This window comes from Pyrgilauda ruficollis, unplaced genomic scaffold (assembly GCF_017590135.1).
Source record: "Pyrgilauda ruficollis isolate IOZ18807 unplaced genomic scaffold, ASM1759013v1 scaffold5, whole genome shotgun sequence".
NCBI lineage: Eukaryota > Metazoa > Chordata > Aves > Passeriformes > Passeridae > Pyrgilauda > Pyrgilauda ruficollis.
Window position 1 is genome coordinate 8,673,462 of NW_024526599.1, and position 18,471 is coordinate 8,691,932.

At 36.6% G+C, this 18,471-nt stretch overlaps 1 protein-coding gene across 7 annotated transcripts in view; it reads left to right on the forward strand.

Annotated features, from left to right (window-relative positions):
- Positions 1 to 18,471, forward strand: part of KLHL2 (kelch like family member 2) — a 54,200-nt gene that overhangs the window by 25,027 nt on the left and 10,702 nt on the right. For all 7 annotated transcript variants that reach the window (XR_005956177.1, XM_041479874.1, XM_041479877.1 and 4 more), the window contains 3 exons: positions 9,340 to 9,502; positions 16,398 to 16,507; positions 17,882 to 17,998. Coding sequence is in view for 6 of the 7 variants with exons in the window: in XM_041479874.1 (XP_041335808.1) it covers positions 9,340 to 9,502; positions 16,398 to 16,507; positions 17,882 to 17,998 (390 nt within the window). In the remaining variant the exon portion in view is untranslated. The remainder of the gene's footprint in view (positions 1 to 9,339; positions 9,503 to 16,397; positions 16,508 to 17,881; positions 17,999 to 18,471) is intronic.

Genomic DNA, 18,471 nt, shown 5'->3' on the forward strand with positions numbered 1-18,471 from the left:
AAATATGACAGGAATAGCATGCTTTGGGGAAAGGCTTAAAGCCATTAAAGGCATGAAAAAGCTATCATTTGAGAGAGGAAGGGAATTCAGGCCTTTTCTAGGTTGTCTGTGAGTTGACTAAAATATGACTCTTATTTTTCTTCCGGTGTCTATTTGTTTCAAAGACTCTACGTACACTTGTAAAAGGTAAAAGGGTGAGTTACTAATTTATGCTGAAAGATAACAAGTTTTCTTTACAATACCTAAAGAGAAGTGCACAAAAACATATATGTACTTCCATGGAGTTGTTAGTATGCTTAAGGTGAGTGCATAAATTAATAGAACATTGCTGCAAAATGCATGAGTGCAACTGCCTAGGATGCCCAAGGTGAGCAGTGCTGCTTTCTAGCTGTGCTGGGTGGTTTGAAAATAATTATCTGTGAACCCTGGAAATGATACCTGTTGCCATTACATAGACAGTGTTTCAAAGCATTAGCAAAGCAAAGATTAGATAGTGTTGCAAAGCAGGTATTTTCACCTCTTAAGGTTTACCTCCCTAGTTAGATGAGACCATATAAGGTCCAGATCTGGGTTGAGTTGACCTGTTCTAATCGTCTCCATCCTAGGCTTCCTTTTCCTCTTTTCCTTAGAAGAGGGGAAGACAGGGGAAGGGATGGTGCTGGTGGAAGCAGAACAGTGCTGTGAAGCTTCATTTCAGTAAATACTGGATTTAACCACATACTGGGAAAGGATGGAGGACATAACAGATTCTATCTCAAACCAGATGCCAAAATTGCTTCCAGTGTTACCCAGAGTGGAGGAGATCCTTAGCTGGTTGTCGCAGAGCTAGACAAAACTGTTCTAACAAAGGCAAAAATGTTGCAATTTCCTTCTGTAGAAGGAAACTGAGATTTCTCTTTTTCCTTGTGCAGTTGACTAGGGAGTGTTGGTTTTTCTTTTTAGAAGGCCTGGATTTTGCTTATTATATAAACATTCTTCTGGAAAACTGTGAAGTTCTAGACTAGCTTGGAAGATATTTTTAACTCTTCGTTTTATGATCCACCTGGGATTGGGATTCCATTGAGCAGAATTACAGCAACAAGCTCTAAGTATGGTGTGGCCCAAAAGAATTTACATAGTTGAATAGACTGTTTGTTCAGAGAATTTGTGGCTGCCCTATCCGTGAAAGTGTTTAAGGCTGGGTTGGATGGGCCTCTGTGCAACTGGGTCTAATAGAAGGTGTCCCTGCCTATAGCAGGGGAGTTGGAACTAGGTGATCTTAAAGGTCCCTTTCAACCCAGGCCATTCTGTGATTTTTAAAAAAAGGAAAAAAGCAAGAGTATCAGATATTATGACCATTGGGTAGATCAGAAGTAATTAGAAGTAAACTGACATCACAAATTTTGTGATTCAAAAACCTGATGCCTTCATCTTGCTAGGATATGGTTGCCCTTTAGCTAAACATTAATAATGGAGGTATATAAACTGCCTTCTCAGACCAAAAGTTTGTACGACTTCTGAGTCTTTAAAATCATCACACTGCTAGGCAGTGCTAGAGATGCTTTTAGTCAACTTGAATGAAAACTGCTACTTTTGTCTGAGCTATGACTTTTACTGTAGGTATCCATGACCATCTTTCTTTGTATGACCATAAAGCTACCTGTGGCAAAACCTGAAAAGTGGCCCGTGCCAACTTAAAGTGCAGAGGTCATTTGCTCAAATGAATGCATGTGTGCTCACCCACCTCCCTGTAAAATTCAAGGTGCTTATTATGAGTAAATTAAGTCACTTAAAGAGACTCCATGGTTGACCTCTCTTACTTGCAGGTAGGCTCACTTCATGCTGCAACATGTCAGATGGAAGCTGCATAAAGGCTTCCTTGAAAATGTTTCTGTTTTCTTGATATTGGTTGTGCTTTAAATTGTGAAATGTATGTACTAAATGTACATCCGCAAAGAAAAATCAAATGGGAAGCTGTAGATGCTATTTACTTTGGGAATTTTGGCTCTACATACCTGAATTTTTAAAGCACAACATCTAGATTAAAGCATTTATGAAATTTGTCACTAAGCCTAATGCTCTTTTTTTCTTCTAGGAAATCCTCTGTGACATTTCTAGAATATAATTATGGTCTGTTGTAGGAAACTGAATGATAAGTAAAAGATTATCTTAATAAACTACAAAAACATAATTATGGTAAAAGCTTGAAGTAATCAAATGTGTTTTGAGTCCACTGAAGGATCATTTACTGCATATTAGATGTTAATCTTGACATAATTTTTGTATTGAAGGCAAGCACCATGCACAGAAATAATTTCTACTTCATGCTATTTCTGTTGTCCTTAGTTCTTGGTTTTGTATTGCTTTAAGACTTGGTAGTATAGAGCTTCTGTACCAGAGAATGAAATAATAGAGCAAGCAAATGTTCACAATCTACTATCCCAGTTATGCTACTGTTTGTTTCCTGCCCAGGTTTAGGATTTTGCAAATGGCCTTTCAAACCCTCTCTTTTAAATTGCCAGAAAATGCTTAGTTATATTAGGAGAACAAACCTTGTTTGTCACAAGGCAGTCTCTAATGTACAAAAACCCCCAGCAAACCAACAATTCCTTCCTGCCACTCTCCCTGCCTCTTCAAAGGTTTTTTGTATACTCCAGGAAACAGCAAATGTTCATTTTTAGTTTTTTGTCAACCCTTTACATCTTCAGTTTTAGGCAGTCCTTTGAAAACGTCTCTATCATAGCAATCTTTGGTGCTCCCGAAGTGACTGTGTGTGTCAGTGGGGTGTGAGCTGAGGGTGCTGTGCTGCTGGAGGCTGCAGAAGCTCCCTGAAAGCTCCGAGCAGCAGCTGATGCAGCGATTCTTTATGTGGGTCAGCCCTTACAGGAAGAAAGCAGACCATGCAGTGTGAGTTATGTTATCCTGCCTACTTAATCTTTTCAGCTTCTTCTAATCCTTTTGCAGGGTAGCTATGTATATGATTTGACTGCATAGCACTCCTGGTGCTGTAATTAAAGAACAAATTGTCCAGTTCTTGAATGACACAATATCAGAAGTAGCTTTGTTCAGACTCAAGTTAGTCTTGTTTAAATTATGCTGTCCCTAAGAAAATATGATGGTGTTTTTATGCAGCTGTGTAATCTTCTAAACACTGAATTAATTAAAGTATGATGAAGGATTCTGAGCTTTCATTTTAGATTACTTACTATACACATACTTAAATTCAGTGACCAAACTTCAAATCAAGAACTTTGTTCCTATAAAATCAAAATGTCTACAATTTTTTTCACTGAAAGAAAAATCTAAAACTTTAAAATTATTTTAGGTTCGTGATGTTTTACTCCAAGTGAGAGAATGTTTCATTTCTGTTGCCAGTATGTTTTAAGAGAAGAAAAGGATATCAAAGGCTAAGCTTCTGATTGTTAACAAAAATAACCATCAGACTAGGAAATCAATCTGTCTCTCTTGTGTGAAACCTTATGCCAAAATGCACTTTCATGTGGTGGTTAAGGCACTGTTCTGGTAGAGTAGATGTAGGAGAACCCTGAAGCCAAGCAAGACTGAATGGTTCTCCCCTGTAGACTAGATGGATACCCCTCATTATAGTGTGTTACTTAAATAAGTGACTTTTCTGTAATTTCATTTACTTCATGAATCTTATTTCTGCACTTCAGCAACCACTAACTGCACCCCAAATCCCTCCCAAAACTTCCACAACTACCCCTTTCAAAAAACCCCAAGAAAAGAACAGAAAACCCACCTCTGTACCTAATGTTTTTATTAATAATTAATATTAATAAAAGACTAATCTTCTAAGGTGCTGTCTCTTCAAAAGCTGCTTTTAGAGCAAATTGGTTACTTCCTATCAATTGCATGACATTAACTGAAGTGGACTCTTAAGTACAGATTATGATGCAAGTGAAAAAGCAGATATGTAAAACACTTACTTTTTCCTTATCCTCCATTTAAATCTGTCCCACTGATTTCCAAGCTGGGAGCTGCTTAGTATTTTTTAGATCATGTCAATAATTTAAAATACTACGTTTTCATGATTATTCAACCATTTTCTACTGAAGTGGTGCTCTACCCATTTGCATCTAGTACAAGGAGAATGTGAAGGAATAGGACTGTTTAGTGATCTAATTCCTTTCTGTGACACTATGAAACTGCCACCTGCACCTGATTTTTATTTGCATGGGGCTCATTAAGCTAAAGGAAAAATTAATACATCCATGTCTTCATTGTCCAATAGCCTTGAGGATGTTGAGATATCCAGAAGCTATACTTCATAGGCTACATGACATCATGTTCTAAACTTGCAGCACATCTTCAATTCCAGCACAGCCTCTTATTTTTGTATTTTAACACTGGAACACCGTGCTTAACATGCATATGTTGTTCATACAGAAATTCAAGCAGGGCTGAATTTTCCAAAGTCGAAACTTCCACATTTTATCCCACAGATGCCTTAAAATATTTGTGTCTATTTTAGTGGTTTTGTATGCATACTCCTAAATAGCATAATTTCAATGCTGTGCTGAATGATTTCACTAGAATTTAGATTACACTTCAGTTACAAACCACAGTTTTAATTATGGCACAGATGCATGTAGATGAGAATAAAAAAATAAGATCATTTGGGTTATATTTAACCACTATGTTAATTTCCTTCTTCCCCGTGCTATGATAATGTAAACAGCAAATGAAGGAGCTTAGCTTGCTGAAATGGTTATTTAAAACTTAAAAATAAATGTTAAATCTTAATCTATCTCCTCAAGATTTCTTTATTACAGGCATTAACATAACTGCTGTTCTCTGAAATTTATTTCATTTTAATATTGTAACTGAAAATATGCAATATCTTATTCAGCGAGGATGTAATTTGCTCTTCTGTGAGCCTCTATGTTGTATTGTAGTGTTTGGATTCTCGTGCATCTGCTTTCCTCGATTAGTATCTTTCCTAATGTCTCAGATCTGTTTTCTTTCCTCTCCATGCAATAAAGTACAGAATTTTTCTATTTTAGACAGCACATTATTCAATTCTCTTGGCATACACTGCTCTGATTTTTATTGGCTTATTTGCTTGAAAAGTGCTTCAGTGTTCTGAGAAATTTAGGTTTGTTTATGTTGTGAGATCTTGTTTTCAAAACCTGCAAAATGATCTGTCACTATTTTCCTATTGACATTATACTGATCTTAATGTGGTTTTGGTGGGTATCAATTTGAATTTGAGCAAATATTCCTGGCAGAAATTTTAAGACGATTACAAGAAATTTGAAAGCAGTAGAGAAGAAAACATTGTCTTAAGCATCTTCGTATGTCAGATATCACAATATGGTCTGTCTAGGAGAACCTCACAGTACAAAAAGGAATGCAAAGAGGACAGCTTGGATGGATGTAAAATTACTGGATCAAATTGATTTAAATTAACAGGCAGAAAGCTTTAATCAATTTAAATTTTACTTGTTATTGAACTTTTTTAAAAGCATGTTGAGAGGCCTGTTCCCTGAATTTTTAATATCTCCTAGGAATGGAGATTCTGCAGCTGGCTGGGGCAACCTGTTCTGGGGCTTAACCAGCCTCACTTAAAAAATACCCAACAAAACACAACACAAAACAGAAAAAGCAGCCTAACTTCTTTTTTTTCCGGTCAGATTTTCCTGTGTTCGTACTTTTCCTTGTCCTATGGCTATGCATCTTCAAGAACAGCCTGGTTCGCTCTTCTCTACTCTCACATTAAGTAGCTGTGGACTGTAATAAGATCTCCCTTTTTTTCTTTTATGGCTGCACGGACTCAGTTTTCTTAGCTTTTCCTTGTAATATCACATGCTCCAGCCCTCTGATCATCCTGGTGGCTCCTTCCACTGGACTTCTTCCCCCATTCTCAGCTAGCAGGGCAGGCACTAAAACCTTGTGTGTGTTCCAATCAAGGGGCTGTGGCTGTCAGGTCATCTAGCAGCCCTCAGGTGGGATGAACACCCTTGTCTGGTATGGAGGCACTCCAAGGCAGCTGCTCTAACCAGCTTCCTCTGGATAGTGCTTGAGGGGCATTTAATCATTGCCATGAAATTTACTGTTTTGAAGATACTTGGTACTACATAGTGTTATGTTTTGATTTAGAAGAGACATACTGCAATATGCTGAAATCACAACACAAGCATGACACAGCACTTGAAATATACATTTGGATCACTATGCCAAAGCGATTCCCATTACTGATCTGCATCTGCCCACTGTCAGGATGGTGGGCATCTCCCGTTCACCAGGAAGGAATATGTGTGCTAAAGCTCTCTCAAGCCTATAGTTCTCTTGAGAGCTCCTTCTGTTGCTTTTTCGGTTTTACGCTTTTTGTGGGACTGAGCCATGTCACATACGTACTTCTCCCCCTGCTGGCCTGGCTAGCCGGGGGAGACCTTACATGCTAGTAATTATTTTAGAAAAGGCTGTTTGCATAACCTGATGACTTACTGGTACAACCATATACCTAAAGGAAAAGTCATCCTCCAGTCCCCTTTAAGTGGAGATAAATTTGACTTCATGCCACTAGATGCTCATTCTTGTATTTCTTCCTCGACTTCATCACCCGTGCCCATCTCCTCTGAGCCTTCTTTCCTTGTAGAGGTTTGTTCATCACTCAGGCAGGCTCTGTCTCTTTGGCACTGTTGTAAATGTATTCCTGGTGAGCTGGTGGGCCTGTGAGCACCTGGAGAGGTGCCTGCCAGTTCCAGCTGCTCCTCACTTCCAAACTCAACACAGGTTTCGGTCACGTGAGGTGAATGTGTCCAGCTGCACAAAGATGTACAGAGTCATAATGCTGTCAGGAAAAAACAGGAGGGAGAAAAGCTGCAGGTATCATTAGTACCCTCAGCCCCTGACATACTCCTGGCAGGTACCTACAGGGCTACAAGAGAGGGCAGCAACCTCATTTACAGGTTGATGATCTAGTTGAGTTGTGAAAGGCTTGAATCTACTCCAATGACAACAGGGACCCAAGTTCCAGACGTTAAGTAGATCCCTCCTGACTATGCAGGTGACATTGCAGGTGAATTTTAAAACAAATACTTGCACCTGGTCACAGTCCTTTTTTTCTCAGTGGGGTTGGAAAGATGTATTTGGCATGATGGATGCACAGAGCTGTGGGAATAGGCATGTCACTACAGGAAGGAGAACCAAAAGGAAATAACCAGGGAAGAGTCTTCATGGCTCGTAAGGGTTAAAGCATTTGCTCTAGAAAATCTAAGAATCATTCTGAGATTCATCACCACAATTTTGACACAAAGAAAGAGAATACCTAATTTCTTATTTGCCATCTGTAGTAATAACCTGTTCAGTTTTCTTTGATTATAAAAAAAAATAGCCATGTTGAGAGTATATTTTCATAGAACATATTTTCAAGAAATCGGAGATTTTTTTTCACCTCTGCATTTCTTGCAGTACAAAGCAGTATGCGCATTACAGTATTTTTGATCTTTAAAGGAAAGTTATGATACCCTCTACTGGCTATTTTTGGAACAGATCTGAGCTATAACTGACCAGTTTAGAGTCAGCAGCAGTTAAACTTAATCTGTACTGCAGTTTTAATGTAGTCTTTTTTTTTCTTTTCTTTTTTTTTTTCTGATGGACTTGTGAGGAGTTTCGGTTGTTTTGGTATTTTTTCCCTCTTTAGTTCTGTCCCTGGCTTCAGCAGAGTAAATCTGACTGTGATGGAACTGTATTTTTGAATGCAGGTTGTTATGGCTTTCAGACCAACACTTCTATAGGTACAAATGAAAATAGCTGGATGTTATCACAGCTCTTGTTGCCTAGTAACCAAAGCCCAATGTGTAATTCAACGAGATAAATTTGATGCACTTTGCTTCTCTTTTCCTTTTTAGCAGCAGAATGTAAAATACATTTAGACTTGAATGTTTTATTTTCTGATAAATAAAAGGTATTGAAATCTCTAACTTTACAAGCTCAGTTACAGTGATCTCAGAACTGATGCAAATTTCCCATAATGAAGAGTAATCTGGTCCTTGTAACATTCCTTTACTGTTCATATAAGTATGCCAGGGTAACTGTGAATACAAGTATTAAATTATGTTCTCCATACCATACTTAAATTTCATGTTTCCATTTTGTATTCTGATTTGATGATGGTTTTACAAATTTTTCTACTGGAAAAATTTATGAAGTCAAGGATTGTTCTCAGAATTATTTGCTCAACTATACTGATAATGTGCCTAAAATTATCTAGGACTGTCCTTGAATTAGTTACCGAATTTGTGATCAGGTATGAAATGTTTGCTTCATTGGGGCAAGCTGTGTAAATAAATACTTGTAGATTTCTGGCACTGATATTTGCTATGTAAGGTAATGATTATATCTTACCACAGAATTAACTATCAAATGAATTTATCTAGTCACTATTATAACTAATCATACTGTGTTCTGGTAATATAAATTGTATTAGTGATATTATCATAACAATTACATAAATGTGCTAAAACAAAACTATGTCACTGTACTCTTTCAACCTTGTAATTAATAACCTTTAAGCTTACTAAAGTTGTTTGGAATTGTGGCACACTGACATTTATGCTTTTTACATATTTTCCACTTACTTTGTTACACTTACTAAATATTTTCAAGAATTATCTAAGATTTAAACTAATTTTTAAGTATTTTGCTTAGCAGTAGTCTATGTAGCTGAGTGCAATCACATTTGTGTCTTTTCTTCATTTCTCTTTCATTAACACTTGATATTCAAACCAAACTCTTGTTAAATCTATGATCCTTTATTTTCCCTGTCTATATTGATTGCCAGACAATCTTGAATTATTATTCTTCCAAGATGGTCACAGACTTCTGGGGAAGTCTGAATTCTTTCCTTACTGGAATCTCTTGCATAAAGATACTTATTTTTGATGGTAACAAAAAAATGGGACAGTGTCCAGTTCTTGCATGCAAATAAGATTTACATATTCTATCATGGTCTAGAAAACTTTCTTTTAAAAATATCCAACACCGAAGGCTTGGAAATGAGATGTAATTGTGAAATACTGGGAAATGCAAGAAGGGAACTTGTGAATGAATATTGGGAAGAGTTTAAATAAAGCATGAGTTACAGTTTGTGGAATGAGTTCCCCCAGTGATCACAATGGTAGAGATGTTGCTTGTTATTCTAAATGGAATCTGTAGGGAGGTGAAATCATGCTCGTGCTGGGTTTTAATTTCTTCAGTTGCATAATGCTGAAATCTTCCTCTTTGTTTTGGTCTTGGTTTTTTAATGGTTTATTTTGCTTTCTTAATATTGACAATACTCTTGTATAACATCAGAATTGAATTGGGACATTAACCAGCTCTTGCTTCTCCTTTCAGGTACTGCTCCCAGCAGCTGGTCTCTTGCAACTGCAGGATGTGAAGAGGACTTGCTGTGAATTTTTGGAATCTCAGCTTCATCCTATCAACTGCCTGGGGATTCGTGCTTTTGCTGACATGCATGCATGCACAGATCTCTTGAGCAAGGCCAACACATATGCAGGCAAGTTATCATTAGTGGAGCACACAACTTGATATGTGTCAGTGTGGGTGGGTTCCAGAGGAACCTGAGTTTTCTCCAGGGTATTGAAGACATGTATCTCCTGTTGAAAACTGCATTTGATCTGAATGCCTTCAAGAGAAATAAAATGTGCTGGCTGGCCCATAGTTATGTTTAAGCTGAATGAGGCAGCATCTTCACAGACTATTCCGACTCTGCAGGGTACAAGACATTTCCAATCCAGAAAGAAGCTAGCTTAAAATGTTTAAAATCTTGCACCGTCACTTAGGGGAGGAAATTGGGAAAGAAGAATTAAAATTCTGACAACTACCGTAAGTCAAAGTATGTAGGAATTACATGGGGGAAGAAATAAGAAAAAGGCATTGGAAAGAGGGGTAGCCCCTGCACTGCACTAGTGAAGAAGGAAGAAACGTAATGTTGGGTATTATGTAATCAACTTATCTTCTGAAAATGCTGCTCATGTAGCCAAAGACCTGAAATTTCTTATTATAAAGGGTACCTATAGTCTCATCCACTTGAATCTTGTATTTCATCTGTCTCTCCAGCTCCCCTATTTTCATGCTTGGTACTAACCTTATCATTCCTCTGTAACCAAACCACCTTCCATTTCTGTCAAATTCCCCCCCCAAAAGCTTGCGGTATTGTCATCATATTCTTGGAGTACTGCTGGCTTGTATGACAAGCTGCCAGCTCAACTCCTACTGGGTATTTGCTGTGTCTGTGCGGTGGAATTTAAAGCAATGCACAGTTTGTTCTTACTCTTGAGATAAATGTGCTGTGTATAGTCAGAATGCATAGTCAGGTCCACTCTTTGCTCTGCCTTCCTCTTCCTAGCACTGTCAGGCTTAGATCAAGAGCAATAAAAAAAAAGAGAATTAAAAATTAAATGTCCTGATAAGGCTGTAGAAAAAAATATGTATGACTGCATTGCTTTTCATGACTTTCCTTAAATGTACAGTGACCAATTAGCATAATTAACAATTAGTACAGAGTTAAAATTGAATATTTTCCTGAAATGGAGCACTAAGTGCTTCAACTCAAGTCCAAATAATAGGCTTTTTATTGCCTTGAATAAATTTAGACCTCAGAAAAGCAAGGACTTTGATGAATGCTTTCAGTTGTCTTCATTCCTAGAAATGCTGATTTGTGGTATAGAATTATTTTAACTCACAGAAGATTATAGTATTTCTATCAAGAATGATTGATATGTCAATTAAAAAAATTCAAAAGCTTTTCAGATTGTTTTTGAAAGTACTAGCTTTTGTAATGCCTACCTTACAAAGCTGTGATGTGTACATGACTGAATGACTTTGTGATATTTCTATTTAGATATCTATGCAAAAGATTTTAATGAAATCTTTTTGTCTTTGAGTTATACATTATTAAATTCAAAAAGCTATTATATTTTTTGAAATAGGAAGCAAGACATACATTTATTAACTAGAGTTAATGTTCAGATATTTAACATTTTAGGGAACACGTTTTGATATAGCTGTTGCTTAATTTTGAGTTTTAAATTATTTTTTTCAGCTTCTATTCTGACTGAGCCTTAGTTACTTCTAAACTAAACCTCTAAACTACTTCAGTTACTTCTAAACAATCTTTGTTCTGTTTAAAAGTTGAAGCTAATATTTGTATAGATTACTTTCTAGAAATAAAGATTCTAAGACACTGGCAAGGCCTTGAGTGCAGTATTGGTTAAATGTGTTTTGAGAGCACAGGAATTGTGTCCACTTGTTAACTCTCCTTCCCTGGGTCATTTTGTTCAGGCATCCTTTGCTGTGCATAGAGAGTGTCTGCAAGCAGAACACAGACAAGAGAAAAGAGAAGGGAAGTTGGGACATGCAAGACACTAGGCTGTGCACCAGAATGCTCAGTGCTCCTGATAAAAAACCCCATTTCTCCTTGGAATTGGCTGATCATCAGTCTTGCTGAATTTCTGTCTGCTGACTCCATGATTTCATTTCATACAGTTCTATACCTTTTCAGGTCAATGTTTTTGCTCTTGAATTTTCAGGCTACTTACTGACTTTATCTCAGCTATCATAGCTTCTTTTTTCCCCCTGTTCTTATCTCAAATGGCTGTTTGTACTTTGTCACAGGTTTCTTAAAACTTAAAAAAAAATTCTCAAAAATCTGAGCCAAAAATACATGGCTGTGCCATTTCAGAGTTAAGCTTTGTATCACAGGCAGCTTAACTCCCAGAGCACACATTTTTGGATTAAGGCTCCAGAAATTAGAATGAGTACAGAAAATGATTATTAGATTAAAAAAAACAGTGAAAATATTTCCCTGCTAGAGAAAATGAAAAGTATTTTGTTTTGTAACTTCTCCCAGTCTTTATTTTGTTACACTTGCTATTTTAGATTTAGAAAAAAGAGGCAGTGAGATAGTTCTGCTAATAGACAATGATAATATAAAAACAAATGGATACCAATGGATTAGAAGTTATTAGAAAAGTGAAACTCTAGAACTTCCTTCCAGTGGAAATGAAAATGCAACTTCCATTAAATTTGGAGTTTCATATTCCTGTGGAAGGTTGGTCCTTTGCAGCAGAGAGCAAGATTTCTAGGAGAGTCATTTATATGCACCTGTGATCTGAAAATAGTGGACAATTGATACTTGGAAAAGGTTACTTGGCATGAGCTTCTGTTGCAATTTAACTTGGAGATGCCACATGTCCTCATGATGTTCCAGCAAGCAGTCCTGCCCTGGCTCTTGTTACACTGGCACAGTCAGAGACTGTGTACAGCTGAGGTCTCTCCTCCTTCTTTTGTGAGGATTCCAAGGAAGAGTATGTGGCATGAGCCACAAATGAGCCCTGCTAGTCTGTCCTCAGCTTTGGTCTGGGATATACCTTATGTAGTGTTAAAGGATGTTCACAAAATAACAATTTTTCCTGAGAAGGCAGTGCATTATGTAGGTGTTGTAATGTTACAAACTGAAGATAAATTGGTAAAGCCTTTTAAAGGAGGGGTGTGCCATCTTGGACCAGCTCAGTGCTTATGCCCTTACACATTTCTTAGTTTTAACCAAAGAATAATAATGTATTTCACCCACTGCATAGGGCAGTACAGGCACTGGGAGACCTGTGGCAGTGGTGTCCTTTTGAGGCATAGCACAGTGAATCTTTTTGTCTTTTAGCACTGTGCTGAGATGTTAAAGAATCTTTTGTTAGGGAACCCTAGCGTGTTTTGTGATCAGGGATTGCTGCATTGTATTTGGGATAACAGCATTCTTGATTCTGGTGCTCTTAGCCTAAAACTTGAGCCCTGGCAAGACTTGGAAGCGTGCATGTCTTCTGTGGACTGTTCTTGTATACATCCGTATGCCTGGCATGGAAAGGATGGAGTTGTCAGAATCATTCCTATGATTCTATTCTGAGTAGCAACGTCTGTTGCTATGCTGCTGTTGCCTTGGCTGTTGTGAATTTCATGGTGTTCTAAAAAACAGTTATTTAAGTATAAAATTTGCAAATAAATCAGATTTTTTTGAAAAAATGTGATTCTGCAGTTTTAGCTTCTGCTGGTTCTCCAATTGGCAGAGCTTGTGTCTCTCCCTCTGCAATACAGCTGGGATTCCTGTTTGACCAGGCCTTAAAATAGGCCAATAGCAAAGGACTTTAGTCCCAAGCCAAAAAAATCTCATTGTGACATTGTGAATTAATCCATAAATGTTTAAAGCATAGAATCTCCTGTGCAGGTTTCAGATATAGCTTTCCTTCCTATGTAATTGAAAAATATAAAGTTAATGTCTCAATCAGTGTAGCCAGATTTGTATGCCTTTTGGATAGAAGAGATGTCAAGTTCTTTTTGCTGAATGTGCACGTATAGCTCCAGACTCAGAACAACAAATACCAAAAAGTGGTACATTTACAGCTCCTGTTTTCTTTCTATGCTCTCCACACTGGCATTGTTTATTGTACTTCCAGACATTTTTCCTGTTGTTAAAGACTTCTTTTTGTTTGTCCCACGCTGCTGGCACAGGGCAGACAAGGGCAGATCTTTAGCTATTCAGATAGAAACTAACTCAGTTGCAAAAATGTGAAAATCTGTTTTTCATATGCAATTGGAACAGATCTTTTAGAAATGTCCTATTTTTTTTTTTTTAATATTTTTTTTTTTTTTTATTATTAAAGACAGAGTTTAGTCTTGATAATAAAGTAGGACTCTACTTGCTTAGGAAGTGGGAATTTAGAAGCCAAGCCTCTGCAGCTCCTAAGCCAGCTTGTTTCCAGGCTGCCAGACTCTAGAGCCAGCTGGCTTCAATTTCTGGGTAAAGAGGCAAGAAATGGGACTCCAGTACAAATTTGTCAAAGTTGCATACTGTGTGGAAAATTCTGATTTGGGAAAAAATAATTATTTTGTTCTCTCATGGAAACTTCCATCTGGTTAGTTCTCTCTTTGCTTGTCTAAGAGATGTTCATAAAGAAAGAAGTATGTTCCATAATGCAATAAATAAAAACCAAGATAATTTGAGATTTTACAGGGGACAGTTACATGAAATATTTAATCATTTAAGCATAACTTTCATCATGTTTGATGTTAATGTCTTCAGATTATTGAAGCTTTCAGGATGGGAGCAGTAATATGAGATAATAAAAATCCTAACCCAGAAAGCAAAAAAATCCCCACACCTCCAGTACTATTTTTCATCGTTATTGGGAAAAGAGGATCCATGTGTGATTTCTTGAAATTTTAGTACTGAGTCATGTTATTTCAAAGATGCTGATATCCTTTTTGCTAAAAGGATGCAAAAAGTTTGAATTTCACAAGTGTGATTTTTATGTATAATGAAGCCTTCTGTCTTCAACTCTTGAACCAGCATTACAAAAATTGCCATTGGATTTAATTGATTTTTACATTTCCTTGTTCTTTTTCTGTTTTTAATTATATTAAATAATTCCTGTAGCTGTAATTGCAATTGGCTTCTGCTCAGATGTTATCTATCAATCAGTTACAATGGTCTGCTAGACAACATGGGATCTGATTCTTACAAGACAAGTTATTTCACCTTACCGCCTTTTTTGATGACTAAAATTTATGTAGAAATCCCCTCTATTTCTCTTTTGTCCATAATTCATTCACCTGAGGATCTGTAGCTGTTGATTGTAGTTTGGTTTAGTGTTTCTTCTTTTTGGCCATGTGTCATGCTTTGTGCTTTAAGAGGCTGACATCCAGTAAAACAGTTTTTGTTCAAGCACTGGGGTTTTTTTTTTTTTATTCTCTTCTATAGTTCTTATGTCTAGCATGAAAACTGGAGACAGCCTCACATTCATTGTATTACTTTGAAAATTCTCAACTTTCACCTTTCCTGGTTTAGAGAGTGGATCTCTTCCTACTTAATGCATGACATAAATCTAAATCAACTTCTAAAAAGCAAGGCTTTTGTATATGAGTCTATAAAATCAACCAGGTATTTCTAATTTATTAAATATATCCTGTTGGATGTGATCCACTGTTTCATTGTATTTCTCAAGGAAAGATGAAGAGTGCTTCAGAACCTCAGATTTGCTTGAGATTTGGATGCACATTGCTTCCCCTTTCTGCTTGCTTCCAAACTTAGCTTCTCAGTACAGTCAGGCATACTGGTTTGTGGCACTGTCACCTAAAATTTGGAGTTTATTGTAAAAATAATCTATACAAATGATCTTTCTCAATTTCTATTTGCAAACAATAAAATTCATCAGATACTTAGCTTGAGAAACTGCATACTTTTCTGAAAAGCAAACAGATACAAGAAGATCTGTAGAGTGGAAAAGTAATGGGGATGTTATAAAAATCAATAGTATTTCTTTTCATCCTTTCTTTCCCATTGCCTGAAGTACTGCAGAAAATAGTACCTGTCCATCATAAGAGAATGCTGCAGAATTAGAGGGACTTGTACTGATGATGATTGCATCTAAATCAGCTGTTTTCTTGTACCCTGCAAAGTTGAACTGAAAAATTAGACTTCTTGAGCTTAAGCATTCAGCTTTCTTTAACTTTTTTTAACAACTTAGACAACTTTCTTAAGAATGGAGTCTTAGTTACAGTAGTACTAATACAGGGATTGAAAAGGCTATAAAATGTTATTTGGTTCGAGTGTGTTTGCTGGCCTCTTTTTATTTATTCTAATTTTAAGAGATTTTTTAAGTTCTTAGTAACAGTTGTCCCTTCTGACTTCTGTTAATAGCAGAAGAAGGGGAAAAATAATTTAACTGAATGGAACGACTTTTAAAGCAAAATAATGCCATAAAAAGCAATTTTAAGGAAGGGAGGGAACGATTGAATAACTGAGTGACAACTTGAAATTTTTTCAGTTTTATTTTATTTTTAAGTTGAGATTTAAAAAAAAATTAGGAAAAACTACATACCTTCTGCACGTTATAGAGATTGCAATATGCAATATTTTATGACCTTGGAGAAGCTCTGAGAGATGCAACAGGACTTGTTGTATGTCACTGTTGGTTGGTTCTAAAGAATCAACCATTGTTCATGTCAAACTACAAATTTAAAATATGCTTGTCAACAGCACACAGAGTATAAAGACTCTGGAGTCTTTTCTTCTGTAATTCTGTGTACAAATTTAGCAAAATGAGACTTAGGTAATTCTTAAGGACAAGTACTGAGATGAAACAAGCATCTGAAAATTGCAACAATACTTTTAGTATAATGTGCTTTAATATTTCAGTTAAAGAATCTTTAAATATAAAAGTATTTGTGAGACCAAACTTTAACTTAAAGAAGAGGTTTTAAGTCAGTATATTACTTCTAGATAGGGTAAAATAGCTTGCATATTGAATCATTTTCCTCTGTTTTCCCCTGCTGCTTTAATGCTTGTTATACATGTGGGGACCTTTTGCTCTATGTTAGCATATTTCTTTTCCTCCGAACAGAACAGCACTTTTCTGATGTCGTACTTAGTGAAGAATACCTCAATCTTGGTGTAGAGCAGGTGTGCAGTCTGATATCCAGTGACAAACTCACAATTGCCTCAGAGGAGAAGGTAAAACAATCTGTATCCCATTATTCTTTTTATCCTTTTGTGTGAAAGAGCAAACTTGCTTCTACTGATCTTGTGCCCTTTTTCAGATGTGTTCTGTGTTTCCTTAGCAAAATTAGGCAGGTATTGTGCTTAAGTTTAAAGGATGTTTCCCAAAAGTGTTGTCAGTCTGATGTTGACAACTAGTTTCAACTCTTAAAAATCCTATAACTATATTAAATCACATTACCTTCTTTGGGGCAACAAAAAAAAACCAAAACCCAAAACTACATTAAATAGAAATTCCTTGTCACCTTTAAGCAGAACAACCAGAACACATGCTGAGTCACATCCACAGGAGTTTGATTTACCAAGGGATAAATAATTCCTAGTTGAAGAGCAATTATGTACCATTTAGTAACTTTAACATCAGCAGTTCCACAAAGGTATTAAAGCTCTGTGTGTATATGTGAGCTGTTTAACCTAACTGAACACATGTGGGTTGCACAGGAGATGACATGGCAGCTTGGTATTACCAAACCAGAGTTTAATGTGTGATGGCTCACCTTTAGCCTAGATCTCAATCTTTTAAAGCTATTTTTGAATAGCCCAGGGTGTCTCTGTAAACCTCTAATGATTTTCAGGTCGTGGATGTATTAATTTTGAGATTTTTAAATTCAGTTATGATCTATTTGAAATATGTTTCTTTTTTTCCGAGAAGTTTATAGTTGTACTCACATGAGGCTAAATTGTGTTCAAAAGCATGTTTGAACACTCATTTGTACAGTTAGGCAGTGTTTCATGTTTGAAACTTTGAATCTAAGAATTATCTGATTAAAAGCAACTATCAAAGCTATGTTGTTCTTCCTGTAATACCCTGAAGGTCTGGTTCTATCAGTTAAATACACGTGATGCTGCTTTTGTGGAGTATAATTAAGGTTTTAATGCTCTAGTCAATGATGACCTACTGTGCAATGGAGGCAAAACCAGGCTTGGAATGACTTGTCCTGCTAAGACTGAGTGATGATAAGTCATTTGAACTGTGATGTGGCAGATCAGTTCTCCAAGAAAGGAAGAAAAGTATGAGCACTGTAATATTCCTGCTGCTGTGTTGTTTGTTTGTCTAGTTTTCAGTATCAGTGAAGTCACTGGGTGCATTTTGTTAATGTAGCACAGCTATCCTTGAAACACCAGTTGAGAAGCAGATATAAAGAGACCAGATAATGCACCTTCATAATTTTATAGTTGATAAATATGGAAATAACGGGAGCTGTAACCATGCCATCTGTTCTTACATTAGGAGTTTTAGCATAAGGAAAACTCCTTTTGGAGGCACACTAATGTTTTCATGCTTATGAACTTGTAAGTCAAGAACTAGATTTGTTTGTTTTCTGGAAGGTATTTGAAGCAGTGATAGCGTGGGTAAACCATGACAAAGATGTGAGGCAGGAGTTAATGGCACGTCTGATGGAGCATGTTCGGCTGCCTTTGCTTTCCCGGGAGTATTTAGTTCAGGTAAGCGAAAAGGAATACTAATTATTCTGCATGTGAATACTTCTGTTCATTATTTTAATGCCAGAGAGATAACTTTAAATTTCAACAACAGTGTCATTAGTATGTTAGTGATAGAAAAAGTAAACAAACAGCCACTACCACCTACTCATATGCACATCCACCCACTGAGGTGAGAGATTGATTAGGAATTAATGACAAAGGAAGCATTCTTTTACCTGGTTCAGATAAAATAAATTTTTTCAAATTTTATAAGCTCATTTGGATATTTTGGTGTCAGGTCAAATATTTAAGATTGACAAGATGAGTTCAGTATTAACATTGGTTAGTAGGTTGGTAGGTGTTTATTTTAAAAATTCTGGTTTTGTGATACAAATCTCCAATTTGTGTGGATTGTTTTGGGTGGGATTTGGGTTTTTTTTTTTTTTTGCTATTGTGTTCTGTTGTGGTTTTTATTGTTGTGGGGTGGCTTATGA